The sequence below is a fragment of the Macrobrachium nipponense genome, chromosome 20 (genome assembly GCF_015104395.2).
Source record: "Macrobrachium nipponense isolate FS-2020 chromosome 20, ASM1510439v2, whole genome shotgun sequence".
Classification (NCBI taxonomy): Eukaryota; Metazoa; Arthropoda; class Malacostraca; order Decapoda; family Palaemonidae; genus Macrobrachium; species Macrobrachium nipponense.
The window spans coordinates 66,358,432-66,379,998 of NC_061089.1; the positions used below are offsets into that span (position 1 = coordinate 66,358,432).

The following is a 21,567-nucleotide window of genomic DNA, read 5'->3' on the forward strand; positions in this document are numbered from 1 at the left end:
TATGGAAAACACTGCGAGTTAGTGAATTTTCGGCGAAAAATGTGGATGTATGTTCATAAAAAAAAAAAATGCGAATCCTGAACCGCGAAGGGAGGGGGGAAGGTTGTCCACTGTGTATTTGTATGGGGAGAGTTTCATGAAGAGTAGGTCTTTACAGGATTGCAAATCTTTGGTAGTGCAGGTATATGTTCTGTTTAGAATACCAAATATAGTTGCATCTGAAACAACCTTAAGTACTTCACTGGCGTGATTGGTATGGTCTTGGCCTGCCACCTCGGTGTTTGATTCTCAGGCATTCCATTGAGGTGTAAGAGATGTGTATTTCTGGTGATGGAAGTTCACTCTTGACGTGGTTCAGAAGTCACGTAAAGGCGTTCGTCCCCGTTGCTGAATAACCACTGGTCCCATGCAACATAAAAACACCATACAAACAAACTAAACAAACAAACAAACTGAAACAACCTTAGGTAACACAAAGTGTACATAGGCTACTCAAGTTACAGTGTTTGCTGAGGCTGCGAAAATTGGTGGTTTTGTGTATGTGCAGTATGATTTTAAGAGGGGTCCTTACTGGCGTGTAAACAATTATTTATAAATAAAATTTGACACATTGAATGATCCGTGTAAAACATTGTGCAATATCTTTTTTCATAAGACATAATAAAATATTGCTTAAAAATATTTTGTAAAATTCGATAGAATACTAGAATAGGTATGTATTTTTGGTGTTCCAGATACCCAGATAAGTCAACCTCTTAAGTGGCATACAGTATTGTTTAGAAACTCTTAGATTTAAGGTACTTAGGTGTTTTGACATTGATGCTTAATTTTAGCCTCTGAAGAAAAGAAAGGTTTAATTTTTTTGTGTGGTTTTGTATTTTTTATAGTAAATTTTAGGCATTTTTTTTTTATAGAATAACTTCAATACAGAGCTCAAAATGTAGGTTATGGTTTCAGAGGAGAAAATAAATCTTTTCTCATACATTGACATTTATTGTCTAAGTAATGTTAGTAAATTTTTATGAACGTGGATTGAAGAAATAGGGAATTTATAAATAATATAGAAAGAATTGTGATCAGTTTCCCACTTGTAATTAAAAGGTGAATGTACTGAATGCAAAACTAAAGATAAGCCTGTTTTTATTGCATGTTATGTAGTAATTTGGGGTTGATTAATGGAATTTGTATAGATTTGTCCCATTTTTTTTATTTTTTCATTGAAGGAGCATAAATTCTCTTTGCATTATTCGAATATTTAGTTACTTGGAAATAGGCTTTCAACCTGAATTTATTGGAAGTTCTTTTTAAATGTTGCTTGTGCTGGCATTGAACCTTGGCTTACCCCAGCTATGCAGAACGTTTTTAAAGGAGTTTTGATGTGATCTGGTTAAATATTTCTTGGCTCTGCTCTTCAAAAGTTCAGCATACTGTACTTTGCTTTTGAATGAAATAAAAACTTTTTCCGTTACTTTTAGGCTAAAGGTTGTTTTCCCTTCGTTTTGTTTGATGTTCTCGTGAGTCGTGAGAGAATAGCTTTACTTGCCATTATTTTGCTTAGGTTTCCTCATTTGGTTCTTTGTTTTTACCTAGAAGAGAGTCATTATGCTCATATGTGTTGTTTTGACATAGATAAAAGTAGACATGGAATCTTGTGTGTCTGGCGAGAGCTGTTTTGCAATGTTTATTGGAGTCGCCAGTGTTTTGAAATGCCACAAGGCCCATTATTTCATTACTTTGTCAATTCCTTTGTCTTGTAGAAAAAATGTTTTAAAATATATAAATTATTTTTAGTAACCGATTAGATGCTCTACTTTTCAAAGGCACCTTGAGTCTCTGTTGAACTGGATTAATATTAACCTCAGCTTGTAAAGGTGTCTTAATATTTCAAATATTACAACAAGAACTGAATAATAGATATGTAGTTTGGTAACAGACACCAATGTTGTTTAAGCTACTTTGTAGAAGCTAAATTTTGTAGAGATTCAAGTAGGTGACCTTTTAGTCTTGACTGCTTTGTCCCTATAAACGTAGGGGAGTAATGGTGCCAAGCAAGCCAACAAAAATCCTAAGAAAATTGGCCAAGGAGAGGTTACTCAAGAACCGTCGGTTCCACTGAAAGCTGAAAGCAAGAATAAGAGGGTGTCCTTCAAATCCCAGGCGAGTGACATGGAGAAGACCGAGAAAACTACCAAAAACCAGAAGACTGGCTCCATTACTCCGGAAGGCAATCGTAGCACTAAACCTTCTAGATCCTCTGTTAGTATGGCATCCAAAGCTAAGCACCTTGAGCATAAGGGACGCTCGCCTCCCACAGTGCAGGCATTCCCTGGTAGAGTCACCAACATGGAACTGACAATGGCTTCACTGCCTGCTAACCACCCTAATCGTGTGGTTCCCCCTTCACGCATCCCTCGCACTTTCCCTTCGACCATGCTTCCTAATTCTCACAAGTTGAAAATTCCTACAAATCCTCTCGTGTTTGGTGGCTCCTTTCCAATAGATGATCCAATATCTCCTCGACAATTAGGATCGGGATGTAGCGATACTTCTAGAGTATCTCCTCCTCCTCCACGCACTTATCAAGTAGATACCATTTGCTGTCAAGCCCCTAATCTCTGTGATGAACATGCCAGGTTAGGGCGAGATACAGACATTGCCAGAGCCGAGGCCCGATTGAAAGCTGCTCAAAGTGATGAGAGTGATGACGAAAACTCCAGACCGTCCAGTTGCCCTCTTACATCTGACAGTCCTCCTCATACTGTAGATTCTTTCATCGCAGACGATATTCACCAAATAGATTCATTTTCCTGTAGTCCTAGCAGTAATCAGAAGTGTTCCTATAGGTATAACAATACTTCTGTACCCTGTTACACAGTTTTTACCTATCCTGTTGACCATAGCGTAGAGGATGGTCTTCACCCTGTTTTGACTGAAGATGATGATGATGATGATGATGATTATCGTTATGACTACCAGGATGATGAGTATGATGAGTTTGGTGGTGACCTGTATGAATATGAAGATATTGAGGAGGTAGGGGCACGCGAATCGGACACCGACGTAGAATACCAGTTGCGTCATCGTCACCCCACATCTCTGGTGAGCAATCAGGAGCCCCTGGCTGTTACAAGCACTATTCCCACGTCACTGCAGCAGCCACCTTCACATCAGCCCTTTGAGCCGTCAGAATCTGTTCAAGATTCACTGAGCCAAATTCCCGAGTGTCTTGGGTCAACCACGACCACAACAGCAACTCTTTCTCCAAGTCTGGAATCCTCCACTTCATCCATGGCTTTACCCAACTCCCTTCCTATGTTCCAACCACTACCTCAACATTCACCACTTTTGTCAAGTCCACTTCCTCCACCACTGGGCCTTAACAGTCATGTGACGCAGGTATTAATGGGCCCTGTGCACGACCATTTTTGTATCATGGCATTTTTTTGTTTTATTTTAGTAGAGTATTTTAGGTTGCCTACTTTTGTATGTAATTGGTTTGTTGTGAATCGGATTGATTTTATTTTTGTTTTATTTTCCTTATTTAAAATGCTCACAAATCTTGCTGCTGGCTGTTGAATAATTTAGCATCGTAATATATATTTTATTTGGCTTTAAATGTGGCATGCAGGATGGATGCTGTAGCACTGTGTACAGTTATTCATGCCTAGGTGTTGTACTTGAGTTTATGCATTAATATTTGAATGTAATAATGTATATTGTAGTACTAGTGTGATAATGTGTTTTATGTTTTTGGAAATACACTACCTTGGTGACATGGTCATACAGAAAAGTGAAAAACCTGGATGAAATTGAAAACTTAATAAAAGGCTGTTTAGATACATAGTGAAAATTTTTGATGTATGTCATTGGTTTGTTTTTCTGTTTCATTTCAGACGTCTAATGATATGGCTGAACCTACCTCTAAGGAAAATGAAAATTCAGAAGACGGCCAGAAAAACAAGGAGAAAAACCCAGACCCCTCTCAAGAGAAAAGCACTGGATGGTCAATTGGATCCCTATTTAGGTGGAAAACTAATACTAAGCAAGCAGTGCTTCCAGATGATAAAAATCCTTCAGTAAGTCGGAAGTGTATTCTGTAGTGTTGAGTTTTCACTAATGTATAGTGGGTGTATGCAAAAGGTCAAGGTCCTTTAGCATGTCTGTCAAGGATGTCTGATCAAACATGATAAAAATTTGTGAAACCACAGAGTAATCTTAAGAGCCGCAACTGAAAACATTCCTCCACAATATATAATTTCTATATCCAAAAAGAGAAGAAGAAAAACTCATTCAACAAACATAAATGTGTCCAAAACATGTGGACAGGCAGTCCCCGGTTTACAGCAGGGGTTCCGTCCCTGCCTGCATGATGTAAACTGGAAATTGTTGTAACATGAAGCATCATAAATATAACGGGAATCAATATTTGTTCCGATACGTAATACAAACCTTTCGGTCCTTTAACAATAGAAAGTGTATTCCTATTGTTAAAGGACGTCAGGTTTGTATAGTTAGGAAAAATACAATTTTCGACATTTTTTTCCTAACTACAAACCTGAGGTCCTTTAACAATAGGAATATACTTTCTATTGTTAAAGGACCTCAGGTTTGTATAGTTAGGAAAAATACAATTTTCGACAAATTGTTATATCTTACAGTGCTGTTATGGTTATGCAGCCGCCGTAAATCCAGGTTACAGTGCTGTAAAACCACTTACGGCACCAAATAATCAGGGTTAATGGCGCCGAAAAGTCTCCGGGACAACATAACCTGAACCCAACATAACCCGGAGAGTGCCTGCATGGTTATACAATGCAATCAACATTAGTGATACCATTTGTCTGTTGAAATGCATGTTACAGAAGATGGTCAAGTAGGATATCTTATAACAAAATCGCAAATGATACGTATTTGGAAAAATATGAGCAGTTATATAATTTCAAAAGTTAAAAGATAGCATATGAACAATTCCTTCTTTTTTTTATTGGCTCTGTTTTTTACCATTCGGAGTGAAAGCTCCAAGTCAAAGGGATCACCAGCTTTCAAGCGCCTTAGTGGCATGATTGGTATGGTCTTGGCCTGCCACCTCGGTGGCTGTGAGTTTGATTCTCGGGAATTCCATTGAGGTGTGAGATTTCTGGTGATAGAAGTTCACTGTCAACGTGGTTCAGAAGTCACACAAAGCCGTTGGTCCCATTGCTGAATAACCACTGGTTCCATGCAGCGTAAAAACAACAAACAAACAAACAATCATTAGCTATCGTATATGTAATACCTGTAAAAAGACCATAAAGTGAAGAATAGCTGACCAATATTGTCTTGGTTATGGTTTCCCTTACCAGAGGTTTTTCCAGATCTCTATTGAGGCTTTAAAAACCATTTCTGACCTGAGGGGAGTCTGTAACAGCAGCAATAGTTATTTGCATACTTTATCATCTTAACAGGCTGGGTATTTAGTTTTGATTGTGCTCTAATATATATGAAATGCTTGTGGGTTAGAGATTTGTATCAGGTCTTAATTTTCTTAGTACTTCTATGTAGATAGCATCAAATGTTTTTCAAATACCTCTTCAGAACAAACCCACTACATTAAACCTTTCCAGTTACCCTCGTTCCACCCCTCTTTGCCCGTTCTCTCTCTCTCGTCTTCTATGAATGCATGGCAGGGTGAAATTCAGGCTAATTCACAATTAGTCGCATAGGCTTTAATTAGCTAGTGGTATTCTTCATAGCAAGTTTATTCACAGATGTTTGCATGCGTGCACTTATGGATATGCAGTTACATGATGTAGTGGTTTGTATTGTTAAGGAAAATACAAATTTCTTTGCAATGGATGTTGTGGATTTCCCATTTGAACAATTATTATTTCTATGTAGCTCTCTAGCTTGACTCTCTTCCAACATTTACTCATTGATAAAGCCTTTGTATATCTTTGGAATGAGGAAGGTATGAATATGACTAAAAATGTTTTCCTTATAGTACAGTGAACCCCCCCCACTCGCGCACTTTGGAATCCAGACTCAAGGATTTTCAGATTTCTCTCTGGAAGATATATACCCATTATTCATGAAAAATTTGCCTATCCATGGTAGTTTTCTATGAGAAATATCCATAAATTTTTTTTTCTCTTCATAAAATGCACTTTTTGTGATAAAGCTTTTTAAGAAACCAGGTGTAAACAATTTTAGTGGGCTTTTTTTAATTTTAACTAACAAAATAGGCAGTTTTAAACATTTATTTAGGGGTTCAACTATTCGCGGATTCTTGCTTTTTGCGGGGGGAAGGAGGATTCTGGTACGCCTCCCCCGCGAACATGGGGGGAAACACTTGCCTCCTTTTCCACTTATTTAGGTGTAAATTTAGTTCAAGTGAAGTTTGCCTCTCAATGTTTCCTGTGTTTGCTACATTACCTTTGATGTTTGCAGATTGTATGGAATGAAGAAAAGAAAAGGTGGGAGAATAAAGATGGAGAGGAAGAATTAAACAACCCCCCTCCACCACCTCCAAAATCTGCTACTGGTGGACCTGGAGCACCACCACCTATGTTCCTAGCAAGAGCAGGACCCAGAAGTAAGAAGCCAGATTTCGTTCTTTTCAAAATGTTAAAATGTTCATTTGAATCTGTTAATTTTTTAATGGTTAGTACTTGCAAAACATGGTTACACCATTTCATTTGATATGGTGGTAACATGACTAAATGCATAGGAGTTCTTGTTTGTTCTTTTAGTGAATCCTAGATCAAAATGAGTTCTTTATCTTGTAGTTGAATTGGCCCTCTTTTTGTCTTTCTAGAATCGAGATATGTTAATACCGAAAAAGATTCGTCCAAGCAACCTCTCAATGGCCCAAATCCAATGTTAAACCCATTGGGTGGAAATCCTCCCATTCCCGGTGGTCCTATGCCAATCCCAAGCGGAGCCCCCACGCCCCCTTCATTTATGGTCCCTGGTCCTGCATCAGAGGGCAGCAGCAGTTCTCAGCAGCCCCCAAATATGCAACCAATGGAGCAGCAACAACCACCACAGCAGCCTTTACCTCAAGTCCCGCCAACTTCATTACCAGATAGTTCCTTGGTAAGTTGAAAGACATTGCAGCTTGGTTTTGCCATGCATGTCAAGTGTCTTTTACATTACATCTGTACGTATATTTATTTAAGTTTATTAAATATGAAATGAAATACAGAATCAAAAAGTGATTTCTTGTAGAATTATGCAAATTCCCTTGTATGTGTCTTTCATTTTTTATTAACTGCCTTTTTCCTCCACTGTTACTTATATTCAGTTTCAGTGATTACATTAAGCATGTCCTTGTTAATTATTGTAATGATGAGTTTTGCCTGATGGCTTTATTAGTATGTTTTCATTTAACAGTTTTTGCAAGCACCTGTGCACATGCGCGCACACACACACACGCACACGCATACTTAACATTCGACCATGAAGTTTCTCATCTTACGCAGTTACAAAGCCTAGTATTGTCTTACGTAATTACAAAGCCTAGTATTGTAAATATGTTTCCTGTTGCTTAGAGAAAATCTGGACCATTATTAAGCTACCTTTGAAATACTGACTGTGGTAGCCAAGAGAGGTTTTACTTTCCCTAAAACCACTTCCTAACACATCTGACATCATCTTTGGTCAGTCTTCCAGTTGCTGTTACAAGTTGAACTGAGAAGTCTTGTGATTTTGTTTCTTTCCTCAGTTTGTTGCCAGGAATGATTAGAAGGAAGTTGCCATTATTTGTTGGTTGTATTTGATGATTGTGGATTGCTAATTGTTAGTTTTTTTTGCCACTTTATTTCCAATGTTAAAATTTTTAATTGTTAATACAGTCAAACCTCATATTTCGTATGGCCTGGTTTTCATATGATTCAGGTTTCGTTGACTTTTTTGATGACATTTTTTTACTCTGGTTTCATATATTTCCTCGGAAATATATGAAATGCTCCTTCCAGGGCCCACCTTGTGAGTAGCCCATAACAAACACCCAAACAAAGCATCCCACATTCTCTTGTGACCTGTTCTGCTCTTTACTGTTTGTTTGTAATTGTTCAGTCAAGGACAGAGATCTTGTACTGGTTCAAGGGCAACTTTTGTCCCCACTACCATAATAAATTTTGAGTCTTCATGGTAATGTCTTGGATCTTTGGACTGAGTTCAAGATGATGTAATCTTACTTGGAAAGATCCACATTATTTTGATTTAGAAATTCTGACAGTTTGTAATGGCTGTGTATGCATATAGGTTTTTGTATTCATATTTGTTTTCATCTACATTTTGCCGTTTTCTCTTGACTGTGGCTTTATCTCTTAACATCAAGACTTCTTTTTAGTCACCAGTTTTTTTAGTTGTCTTATTGGTGTGAACCTCATGTGAGTGTGCATATTGATATATTGTAAGCTCTGAATATTAATGACTCAAAGGTGGTCTTCTCGTATTTCCCTATAGAGCTTGCAAAAACTACCTATTTTCAGATAGTCTACCCAGCTCTGTGAGAAGGACAGCTTTGTGCTTGTATTTTTGTGTAGGACCAAGTTTTAACTTTTCCTATTTTCTAAAATTAAATAACCCTTGATATAACATACAGGTCCCCTCCCTGCAGGAGGATATCACTTACAATTTGCCTAGCATGGCTCATAGTAGATGGCTCTAACAGAGACCTTTCAGCCCCAGCTGTTGTATTTATTTTTCCATTTACAGTTTATTAATTTCCTTTGGTCAATTCTTACTTAACTGTAACTAAGGAAACTAGACAAGTTCAAGGGTTTCGTTTTTTGCGTGACATCAAGGAGCAAATCCTTCTGTTAAGCATTACAAAATAAATTCATAATTCATTTTGTATTGAAATGACATATATAAGTATTAAGTGGCTGTTGCTTTTCTCCATTTGGAGAAGGTTAATCCTCATGTGACAGTCAAATGAATATTGGTATTCTACCAATTTTGTGAATTTTTTTATCTGGTATAAAAGCCTACATAAAAATGAGTATTTAAGAGGTCAGAATTCTCTCTTTGAGTGAAGGTAATTGATAAGGAGTTTTGTTAGGCATTTTTATTTGAAATGTCAGAAATCACACCTGAAGCAAAAGTAACTAATGTTACAAAGTTTTTTTTTTTTTTTTTTACTTTATTTTCCTTTTCTCTTATTTGAATAGCTGCATGTTGAGGAAGATGAGGAGGATGAGTATGAAGATTGTAGTGAAGCAGAGAGCTTTATTGGTGATCCATTAGTGATTTCTGAGACTTAGTCTTTGGGATTGCTTATTGTAGTCCAGATGATGTCAATAGGGTATGATTGCTTTTCGGTGTTGAGCTCTGCTCTGATAGGTTTTCCAGAGTTGCTAGACATGGAAATTGAAGTTGAAGAACAGTTGTAAAATGCCCCAGGTCCCATTATTAGTAGGTACAGTGTTAGGGCTTTGGTATTTTACTTCAACATGCTTTGTCTTGACATTTTACTAAATATGCTTGGTTTGGTAGGGATTAGAAATATTAGAATTTATGTCCCAGTCTTATTTAATTAGACCATGTTATGTAGGGAAGGTGCTTGAATAATTAAATTGCTATTTTTAGGAAGCCTTGATATGTAGTAGTAGAATCCTGTATTGGTAACTGGAAGTAGTTTTTAAATTTTTGTGATTGTAGCGTGATAAATTGGGTTGCATAGTCACTTGAAATTGATGTAAGAATAAATAGCAAAAATATGTATTCTGTTGTACCCTACAACCTTTTTAAACACTGATCTTCAGTATCTTGGGTCTTACACTTAAATAGTGATTCAGGCATCTTACAATCATTGAGGTTGTGATGAAACAAAATGTACTTGAAAAAGTTTTTAATGCAAAACTTGTGTCCTCCCATCCCCATGAATGTTGCTTCCTTGGAATCCCAAATGGTTGGCTCTCGAAAGGTTTAGTAAAGACATACATGAAGGTCCAGGAATTATTTTGGTGAGAATACCTTCCTCTCTTTTAGGCAGAAGACTGGAGATTCTGGCTCTTTTGTGTCAGCATTGGAGGCAGCGATGATGATGATTTTTTTTTTTGTGAACATCATTTGTATGCTTCCTTACTACCAACTTACTGATGCATTTTTTAAGTGGAAGATTGTCAGTAAGTTGGAAGAAGTGCTCCTTTTGCAGTTAGAGATAGAGTACTTTAGTTGGAAGGATCTTTGATTAAGGGAAGAGATTGGCTAAGTAAACTTTAGTACTTACAGCAAAAGGATGCCATGGTAGACTGCACCATGCAAACAGTATTACAAGTGTTAGAAATTCCTCCCTGCTTCTCATTCCCAACCTTGTAGTAATTTTTTCTCTAATAGACAAGATTGTAACATCTTCACAACCAGTGGCGTGGTTGGTATGGTGTTGGCATTCCACCTCGGTGGTCGCGGGTTCGATTCTCAGCTATTCCATTGAGGAGTGAGAGATGTGTATTTCTGGTGATAGAAGTTCACTCTCGACGTGGTTCAGAAGTCACGTAAAGCCGTTGGCCCCGTTGCTGAATAACCACTGGTTCCATGCAACGTAAAAGCACCATACGAAAAAAAAAAACAGGCTTCACTTTTTCTTTGATTGATTTTTCATTATTCGGACCTGGGCTTGATGGTGGTGTCTGTTCAATATTGAACCAGGATTTCCTTTCGTGAAATGAACAAGTTGTACATTTAGTGTGAAGTTCTCAAGCATTTTAATTAGGCTACTCTATTACCTTACTCGAGGTAGAACATTTGTTCCATCAGTTTGATACTGACACTACTTAGTTTTTAGTAGTTATCTCAGTTGATTTCAGTGCAAGGAGTTGACTATTTCTCATGCTCAAGATCTCAATGTACACCCCTCTTCATTATGCAATATAATTGAGATTTTGCTAGTGAACATAAGTTGCATGTTTCTTTAGTTCTTTTTTCCAGTAGACTTGACTGCTTTTCGTGTAGTTGTAAGTATTGATGATGTCCTTTTGTGGAAATCTTAGGTGAACGTAGTTGTTGAAATCTTTTTAGAATAAGCAATTCTTTAATAATGTTGACCAGTAGTTTAGTACTGTACTTTTAATTTTATTCAATTTCATGTTTTTTATATTTTATTCATAATCTTTAAGGAATCTTAGCTTAACAAAAGTTAAGTTTTCAAATCATATAAGGAATTACTTGCTGGCCAGCTATGTCAGGTAAGTAATGGTAAGAGTGACCTCTAATATGTATATTTTTTATATTTTTTCTTTTTAGTTATCGTAATGGAGTAAGAACATGGGTTTACGCTTGGTGTATAAAAAGTTCCTTGACCGAATTTTGTGAAGGAGTAGTAGTATGACTTTTTACTTGATATGTAGCCAGTATAAATCAAAAGTTCTAAATGTTTAGTTAAGCAGAGCGTATTTATTGACTCCTCCAGAAGTAAAAAATAAAAACTCGGAGGGATCTGTGTTATTTTTGTTCAGACCCATGGTCTTGAATCATTATAGCAAGTGAGTAAATTTTAAGCCATGATGATACTAGAATTAGAAGAGAGGGCATGTCCTTTTTTTTTTTATAACCTTTTTATATCGTTCAACCCTTAGATGAGGAGGTCGCGATATATTTCTGAAAGTTCCATAGAGCTAGAGGAAGACTGGCCCCCTACCAATCCAGAGGTAATAGAAAAGGAAAAACAGAGCGTAGCTCGTGCCTCTTTGGTGTTTTTAGAGATAAAGGTCATTCGGATCACTGCGGTTGGATTTTTTGGGTTTATTTCCCGTGATTTGCGCGCACAATTATGTGATGTTCATTGTCCATATCTCTCTAAAATATACTGCATTTCTGCACGGTGTTTTCCTCAGAAAAATTTCCTGCAACTCCAGTTGAGCATTCTGTAATTTATACAGGTTCTTATGCATTATTATTGGAAATTTTTGTTGTTGTTTTCACCCTTCATTGTTGAATGGAGACACTCTAGCTAGTTTGCTTTGTATTTGAATGCTGTGATTATCAGTTGGAAGTGTTTGAGCACAGTGTGATACACAGGCTTGAGTGTTTTAATTACAACCTTTTTGTAAACCATTGAAATTATTTTTGTAAAATCACACTTGTCCAGCTTGAAGTGAATGATTGTGAAGCATGAAATTACCAGGTGACAGAACAGCAATTGCCTCCGCCATTCAGCTCGAGTGGTGGAAATCCGAGATGATTTCAAGATTTGTGATACAATGTGGTATACTAGTGCTGACTGAAAAATGGCAATATGTACGTACTCAGAGGACTTGTTTCCAAACAAGGCTTATATGTCATTGTTGAGGTTGGTTTACCAATGTGCTTATGTTTTTAATGTATGTGTGTGAATGTACTTTATTGGAATCCCATTATTTTCCAGATAATTTTAGTCAAGAATATAACTTTAAATTATTTAATTTTGTCGAAGTTTACATTTTGAATTCCATTCCTAGTGAGCATCACATACTTGATGTGAAACCTTAAAAAAAAATCCATGCCCTTTTTCAGTTTCTTGTTTTGTGGAGGTACTATTGAAATTGTAAGATATTTGATAAACCTTATCCTTTTTTTGGTCACTTGATATATTTCCTGAATTCTTATCCATTAGCTGAGAAGGACCTTTACCTTTGCACCATCCTTTATTTACAAAAGCTTTTAAGTCCAATGTCTCACAATATGGTTTGGGCCTTTTGTCCATTTTTGCTTGGTTTTGGGTTTATTTTATGCAGTGTTTTTTGGCTTGCGTTTGGGTTTTTTTAATTTTAGATGTTAAAGTACAGGCCAACAGCTTACTGACATATTTTGTAATGCTTGTGTGCTCACTTCTTCATAGATGACACTCATTTCTGCACACTGCTTGAAGAGCGTATCAAGAAAATCAGCATTGCCTTGTTTATATTACCTGTAGTTATGGTGATGGTTTGTGTGTCTTGTTATGAGTCATTTAAAGTCTCTTCTCTAAGGTGTTGAATGTCTATGACCATTTTGTAATGTTATACTGTGCAGCGTTTTGGTTACTATTGGCACTTTGTCACAGTGACAGACACGAGCTCGTAAATTGTGTGGGTGTCACTCACGTCTTTCGTTAGCAATACATGTATGTAATGCTGATCACACGTTAACTTCTAGTATCAGTGTTGATTAGGCTTTCATGGATATGCTTTTGGTTTTCAAATAATTTACATGTTAAGCCTTTCACCTATCAATTTCATTCTTACTGAAAATGGTATGAATAAATGCACTGAACCATTTGTATTTTGCAATTCAGGTAACCCTTTTAAAGTTTTGTTATTTAGTGGTTGTATGCCAGTGGATGATGAGAATACTTATTTGTGGGATGTTAAAAACTGAATTAAGAATAGTGTAGCCAATCAATAACAGAGTTTTGTTTTTGTATTAGTTACTCAAATGGGGATAAAATGACCAAAGGAATATAGTACCATATTAGAGAGAAGCTGTCTTTGTTAATTGATTCACTAGTTTTAGAATACATATTTGTTTCATCACAAACCACTGCCTGGATCTCCAGGCACCACAATCACGTACTTCACTTTTCATGTGTTTGCAGCAATGCTAACAGTTGAGCTTTATTACTCTTGACAGTTTTCACAATTGCAGGATTATGTATCAGAATCCATCATTGAGATATGGATATAATAAATATACATAAAGGACAATATAGCATCAGTATCTGCATACACATATACATATATAATCAAAAACTCTATTTTACCATTTTCATTTAAAAAAGAGAGAATTTCAAATGGCAATTCCATGTGCACTATAATGCCTCCAGAGAATCAGATTAATATTGTAATATCCATAGCTTTGGGAACATGTCACGTTAAGGACTTATACCTCCACAATTTTTGTGTTGTATTTTATCTTCCAATATGAATTTTTTTTATTTGCCATATCCTCGTGACATAGCTAACTTACCTCTTAGAGGTGCATGCCTACTTCAAGAGGGAGTGGCATTTTAAAAAATAATCCCTCACAAATACTGTCTGGTAAACTCTTTAAATTGTGTTTGCAGTAACCTGCTAGCTTTGGGTAAGCTAGGTCTGAGTCTTTGCAATAACCTACCAGCTTTGGGTCCAAATAGACTGTGGTCAAGTTAAGTATATCTTCGTTTAACCAAACTATTGTGCTAATTAACAGCTCTCCTAGGGCTGGCCCGAAGGTTTAGATATTTTTACTTGGCTAGGAACAAATTGGTTACCTTGCAATGGGACCTACAGCTTATTGTGGGATCTGAAGCACATTATATCGAGAAATTAATTTCTAAATACTATACTAGAAATAAATTCCTCTGATTCCACACTGGCGGAACAGAACTTCGGACTGTGGAATCAGTAGGCGAGCTTGTAAGCCACTCGTTCAATGAGGAACTTAGACTGTGGTGAACAGATATATTAAATGAGGTGTCTTTAAGTCTTTTAAGATTCTTTTTCCAGTAATATCATCGTTTGTTGTAACAAAAATGTCAAGACCCATTCGCGTCATGAGTGAGACCTACAGAATGAATACAGACAACATAAGTTTGATATCAGTATATGTACTACTCACAGTAGTTAACTGTAAATAGCAAAGGCGGTTGACCAGCAGTACAATGTTCTTTTAAAAAGAATACTGAATAGAGAAGAAAATTACTGTAAATACTGTAAATTGAAATGTTGACAGAACCTGCGATATATAGTATATGGCATAAATAAATGGAAGATAGAAAATAGACTATATAGAGTGGGAGTATTACATAAGAATGTAGTTATGTATATTAGGAGTATTACATAAGAATATAGCACTTTGAAGTAACATCAACATCAAAAACTCCCATATGAAAGATTTTTTATGAAGTGACTATCAAGCAAACATATTTAATCTGTAACTTATGTTAGGAAGTATTGAACTGGAGCATGAATATTTCACTGAGAATAGGGAGGGCATTATGGTGCTGGTACCCTGCGCAGGAATTTTAGTCAGCAGCAGAGGTACCTGTAGAGTAAATATGTGGCTGTCATTTTGAAGAGTGATTGTTGGTGACACCTTTACAAGTAATAACAGTTTTCCAAAGATAAACCTCTGGACAATTTTGTATTTTATTCTTTGATATTAGTGGACAGCATCTTTCAGTAGTATACTTTTAAGTTGACATTGATATGCACTCATAATGTAGGATTCTGCTTGCCAGTTTTGCTATGGTCCATTTTTTTATGTATCTGCACAATCCTTGCTCAAAAGCAGTAACCATACCCATCATCCATTCTTGAAAATCACGTCTACCTCTAATATTGAGATTTTTAACAGTTATTATCACATCCTTGCATGTTGAGTTGAGAACCTTCAGATAGAGCAGTTTGGACTTCTGTGTAGTAAGTATGTCATCAGGAAAGGTGTTTGGGCTTTTCTTATGATCAGTAATGTCATACTGTACTAATAAAGGTATAATTTTATGGCTTAGACATTGTGGAAGGTATTGCACACACAGAGAGAGAGAGAGAGAGAGAGAGAGAGAGAGAGAGAGAGAGAGATGAGCTGAGTTGCACCATAACCAACTATTATTGAAATGTGCCCTTGATGATGATAGTTCTTTTATCCTTGTCTAGCTCATATTTGATCAAGTTAATCAAAAGCATCTTGATAATGCCTGTAAGTGCTTGGGTTTATTTAACTTGGGTTTTTTTCACTGATTAATATCAGTATGTATTTGCTTAGAAGGTCTTATTTCATTGCTTGCAATCTATTAACTGTTCACAAACTGTATTTTAGTATTCTCATAAACCTTCTCACTTAGTATTTCTCTGTTCATTGGAGGTGAAAACATTATTTTAGAATGATATAGATTTAAAATGGAGCATGTCTTGATATGTTACTGTATAGTTTTTCCTTTTCCAGAGGTGTCATATTCAGCAGTTGTATTCATTTCAGAATATTGACTATACTGTATTTTGAATGCTGAATTTAGTAGTTCTTGGAATTAAGGGCTGTTTTGTTGTCTCCTTTCAAGAGGTGAATGTTACATGGTGGATTGTAATTGTACTCAAGGAGAAATCTTTTAATAGTTTCTGAGAGAAATCCAGTTTCTCTTAAAGTCACTGACATAATTACTATGGAGGAATGATTAAGAAGAGGATAGCTGTGGATAATGAGATCCTCTCGTTATTTATTAACAGGGGACATCGAGTGATGGTGCTGAGGGACCGGTACCCATGATGGCTCCTCCAGGTCAACCCCAGTTCTTCAACCCTTCTCAGTTCAACCCAACTGCTTCATCCAACCCAGCACAGACAAAGAGTAGGCCCGGGAAAGAGATTGTACCAAGGGAAACGATGAAGAAAACCCTAATGTGAATACGAGCCTTTGGTAATGCAGGGTTTACTACCTTTTTTTTTTCTTCCTGTGATTCTAGATTTTTATATGAAGTTAGAGGATATTTATTAGGTATCTTAATTTTAGTGAAGGGGTCACTTAGGTCATGACACCACTGTGATGGGGGGTGGGGGGAGGGGTGCAAAACCATCTTGACCATTTCAGTGCTGCCAGTGAAGTGAGATGTATGTACAGTTGTTCCTGAATGCAGCTCAGTGTCTCAAGTGAATACGGTAATAGTGGAGGATTTTAACTTTTATTTGTAATTAGTTTTCACAATGTTAATAGTACGTGGTTTATAATATAAGATTGGAAAATAGTTGTGTTCATTTTCATCAGAATTTCCAGCCATTAATATACTGTTATGATTTTATCTACTTATTCTGGGAAGGGAAGATCAGTGCAATGTTGTGTATAGAGCATTAGTTTAAGTCCTGAAGATGTAATATATTCAGAATTTTACAGTTGATTATATTATTGCCTTGAAAAGATTATATTGTGTATATGCAGGAGCAAAAGCTGTTAAAAAGTTTGATATTTGTATCATCAGATATTAATTGTAAGTTGCAAATACAGGGCTTTCAGACTGTGCAAGACCTGACAGCTCAGGTGCTAAGTGTGTGTTCATTGCAACAGCAATGTCTCTGTGTACTGTACTTTTACAGTTGGATCAGGAAGCAGGTGTAGTGCCAACACATTGGAGAGCTGAATATGCACTGCATTAGTTTTGCAATTGTTCATGGAAAGAGGTAGAGAAAAAATTGTTTGAAACTAGTTGATAAGGTAGTTTCATACAGGTTTTCAAAGTGTTGGCAAGGAAAATAAAAGTAAGCAAGATAAATAACACAATGCTGCAGTTCATCAGTGGTGCATATTTTCAGTTGTGCAATGTTCACATTGGTCACAATTTGGCAAGTCAGTATTTCTGACCTTTGCCAATTAAGTCCACATGTCATGTGGTGGAGTTCCATCTCACATAAGAAAATTGATGATGACTATGCATCTCTCTCGTGCTCATAAAATTGTGACAACATTAATGACTGCAGACCTATCCATTGATTTTGTTCAAGTTGATGATACAGACTCAGAAAATAAAATCTTTTAAAATAAGCAGATGACATGGCTGTGGGATGTTATGGTAAAGTAAATGATTTAAGTAGGATATTTACATATGCTTTATTTAGTTTTGCTAATGAGAGTATATTTTGTAGTATGTCATAAGTTGGTATATATTACTCGATATAATTTTGTTGGGAAGTTTCTATAAACACACTTTAATTTTTTGCAAGCTCTTGTCTTGCTGAAGGTTGTATCTGTGAAGTTTAATTGGAATTGTATTTTAATAAGTTCCTATAGCTTGGGTGCTTTTTACCGGGGATGCAGTATTGGTTTCAGAATCAGAAAAACATTTGAGAATTATTTCTATACGAATATCGTTATTTAATGAAAGCCTTTGTATATAGCATTGGTTTCAGAATCAGAAAAACTTATTTGAGAATTATTTCCATACGAAGAATATCATTATTTAATGAAAGCCTTTGTATTTAGCAAGTGCAAATTTTCCGAAATATGTAACAATTTTTTCCACTTGTGTATCAGTGGCAACTGATGAAAAGAAAGATCTATAGATGGTTAAATTCAGTTTATATCTGAATGTGTAGGAAAAATTTTCAGCTATTCTTGCACTATTGAGTTTTATCTCTTGACCAAGGATAGTAGTGAACCTATGATGAGCATTAGCTGTAAGGAAACAGTCTTCTTCAGTACATCTCTCTAAACTTGATATAAACTGCATTTAGTGTCAGCGTGTTCCTTTTACCATCAGGTGCAACTGGTCATTAGTAATGCTGAAAGAGCATATGTGGAGTAAAGGCCTTGATATTATAAGAATAATAAGACTTAATAGTAAGCCATTCAATTTTATATGAAAAACATTTACTTTGACTACAAGCATCGATCCTCCTTGTTTTAAGTAAAACTAAACAGTGTACCTTATAGAGACATGATAAATATTTAATTTTTGTTAAGTTGATGTGCTTAAGAGAATTCATGTGCACATTTCCAAATGAGTCTAGGACAGTTCGTATGTCCCGTGGTCCTCGCCTATCCCCGTTTTTTTCATTACCAGTGTATAGTAGCGTAGTCATATCATTATTATTTATCATGTGTTATTGTAAATCCTTATATCTTTGTTACTTTGAGATGGTGAGATAAATAATAGCAAAAGTAGTATGATTAACAGGTTTCCAGTTGATGACTGTTCCCTTCTGCTTCCTTTGGAAATTTACATTACTGTATTCTGTAAGTCATTTTTATTAAGATGGTATTTTTGCCTTGCATCACTCTTGGTTATTTGTTAAGGGCTGTATGTACTCTTGTTAGAAAACAGTTCTATGAATGTAAAATCCTTCTAAATATGACTGGAAATTTAAAAAATCATGTACTTTTGCTAGGGGTAGAGGAAAACATTTATGTACATATTGGAATATTAATAAAATATATGTGGTCCCTCCTTTTACTGATGATTTTATCAACCCTTGATGATTCAAAGATAATATGTGTGGGTTCCAGATGAAGAGAGAATACTTCCTGGGTTCCAGATGAAGAGAGAATACTTCCAACTCATACATTTCGTTTATTGTTCAATGATACCTCACTGTAAGAAGTGGATTTGTGGCTATGATCTTTTTCCAGACAAGTGTCTTGAATCTTTCAAATTAAATTATTCCTGAGTGGAATGAAAGCTGAACATTATTGAAAGTAAACCATCCAGGCCAACCCAATGAGTTTACGGTATTTTACTGAAAGGTGGGTCAGACTAACTATTATAGCAAGGTGGTCACAAGCCACTGTGTACCACCCCATAGGTTCCAATCTCAAGTTAAGGGTATGTCATCAGAGAGCAGTATACAGTGTGGTTTGAAATTTTCGTTTAGGTTCCCCATACTCATGCCTATTTCCCATAAAAGATGTGACTTATTTTTAAGTGATTAGTTCCTTGTTGGACGAGTGGTTAACGTGCTATCCTACCAATTTGTTATTTGCGAGTTCGATTCTCTGCTCTGCCAACGTGGAATCGGAAGAATGTATTGCTGGTGATTAGAAATTAATTTCTCGATACAATGTGGTTCGGATCCCACATTAAGCTTTAGGTCCCGTTGCCAGGTAACCAATTTGTAGAAGAGCTGTTATTCAGCTCAGTGGTCTGGTTAAACTAAGATATACTTAACTTTGTTGAATTATCTATTATGAGTTTCCTTTTAACAAGTCATGGTAATCATGACGCCCTATCTAATGCAAGAAAAGTAGATTGGATCTTTGTAGACATCGGTTGTGTATTTTGCTCTGATTAAGATGGTAGGACATCATAATTCCAGGATTATCCACAAACTTGAGGTTTGGAAACTCATATTAATCCACCCTGTTAGACATTTTTTCCTTGATATTCTGTGAATGTGTAAACCTATAAGAGGTGTCGCAACAAATCTAGAGAAACCAAATGCTCCATGCTTTGCTTTAATTTATTCAAGAACCCTGGACTCCTAACATGCTGGGTGGGGGATTCAGAAACCAGTAACTAGCTTTAAACTAAATTGGCTAGGATTTTAACATTTTTAACTTTTTGTCACCTTACAGTCAGGATTGATTTTCGGATGGTAACGCCAGCCTTTTCGTTACATTATTTTGATTGTGAGATTACCAAAGAAAGTGATGCAGGACAGCATGCAGCTTCTCCAGTAGAACTGGTGCAGCAGATGTGATCAAGGAACATTGTCAAATGTGACAAGCATTCTCTTTGCTGGGATTTATCTATACAGCCTGAGACCTTCAAGGCTGCATGCCTAACGCCTTGAAGGCCATCAGGCTCAGCTTTTAAATGTGTTATCATAGTATGTACAAACAGGAAAATAACTCGGGATTTTCATAGTTCACGTCCCATGACAATGGGTAATTCTGTTGACCCCTCCCTTAAAAGTGAGTGAACCCTATGTCGCGCTGCATATGACACGAGAGCCTTATAAAAATAAAAGGATTAGAAAAAAAAGATCCTAGATGCAAATGTTGACTTTTAACTGCCTTTTAGGGAGTGAAGTTTGATCAAGGTGTTTATTGCTTGAAATATGAATTTAGTATTTCTATTAAATATTAAAAACTTGAAAGGTGGAGGAAATGGGATCCAGACAATTCAGTAAGTACTAGTTAATATACATCAAGACAACCAATCTTACCAAAAATTATAACATTTTGTTTTAAAACTTAATGCATATAGTAGTACTACTTAGTAAACCTCACTGAAAAAATTCTCTAAAAAAAGCAGCAGTAGAATACCCGGAGTCTCAAGACACTACTGCATCACACCTGGAGGGGAAAAGCGCCTCGATGGCGTGGTTGACTTGGTGTTGGCCTGCCACCTCGGTTGCCGCGAGTTCGATTCTCGGGCATTTCATCGAGGCGTCAGAGATGTGTATTTCTGGTGATAGAAGTTCACCCTCGACGTGGTTCGGAAGTCACGTCAAACCGTTGGTCCCATTGCTGAATAACCAACTGGTTCCATGCAACGTAAAAACACCATACAAACAAACAAACAAAAAAAATAATACCAGGTATTACGTCACATTCAGTCAGAATAAACTATAAGAGACAGAAAAACTAAACAAAGAAAGAAGATTGCAATATGTAGAACCACTGGAGATAATCACCAACTCAAACCTTAAAAAACCATGTCATTTTGGTCTGTCAGTCTGAAGAGAATGGGGTAGGTATATGGTACTAATCGGTGCACGTGGAAAGCTGGTTGGTTCTTTAAACGGGAAGAAGGTGATCACTTGACAATTAATAAATTAAAGCCTTTACCCAACACTGGCTCTTGTTTGGGGTGTATTTAATGCTAATGAAGATAAGTCGGTGGAATATACCACAATTTTCAGTGTTAAAGCGACAAATATTTAAAGCACTTTCAAAGGTACCTGAAAGGCATTCAGTAATTATTTGGTAAGTTAAATAAACACAGTTTAATTTCTTTCGATTTCATATGCATAGATTAACCTGTCATCGGATTATGAGAAATTTTGGGATTATTTTGAATTGGAGGTATTTGGAGCAATGATCACATCATTGGACGATTATTAGTAATGAGATAGTGTATGGCCAAGGTCAGTAGATTTATTTATAATTTCCAAACTTCAAGTTTATATAGTTGTTTATTTAAGTGAATTTTCTTAGTTCCTC

The 21,567-nt window shown here is 36.3% G+C and overlaps 1 protein-coding gene across 1 annotated transcript in view; it reads left to right on the top strand.

The window, feature by feature from the left end:
• Positions 1-18,856, top strand: part of LOC135220464 (protein transport protein Sec16A-like) — a 92,421-nt gene extending 73,565 nt beyond the window's left edge. Inside the window, exons 18-23 of the mRNA XM_064257595.1 lie at positions 2,977-3,396; positions 3,894-4,076; positions 6,427-6,571; positions 6,794-7,074; positions 11,562-11,633; positions 16,143-18,856. Coding sequence (XP_064113665.1) covers positions 2,977-3,396; positions 3,894-4,076; positions 6,427-6,571; positions 6,794-7,074; positions 11,562-11,633; positions 16,143-16,319 — 1,278 coding nt within the window. The 3' untranslated portion in view covers positions 16,320-18,856. The remainder of the gene's footprint in view (positions 1-2,976; positions 3,397-3,893; positions 4,077-6,426; positions 6,572-6,793; positions 7,075-11,561; positions 11,634-16,142) is intronic.
• Positions 18,857-21,567: the final 2,711 nt, after the last annotated feature.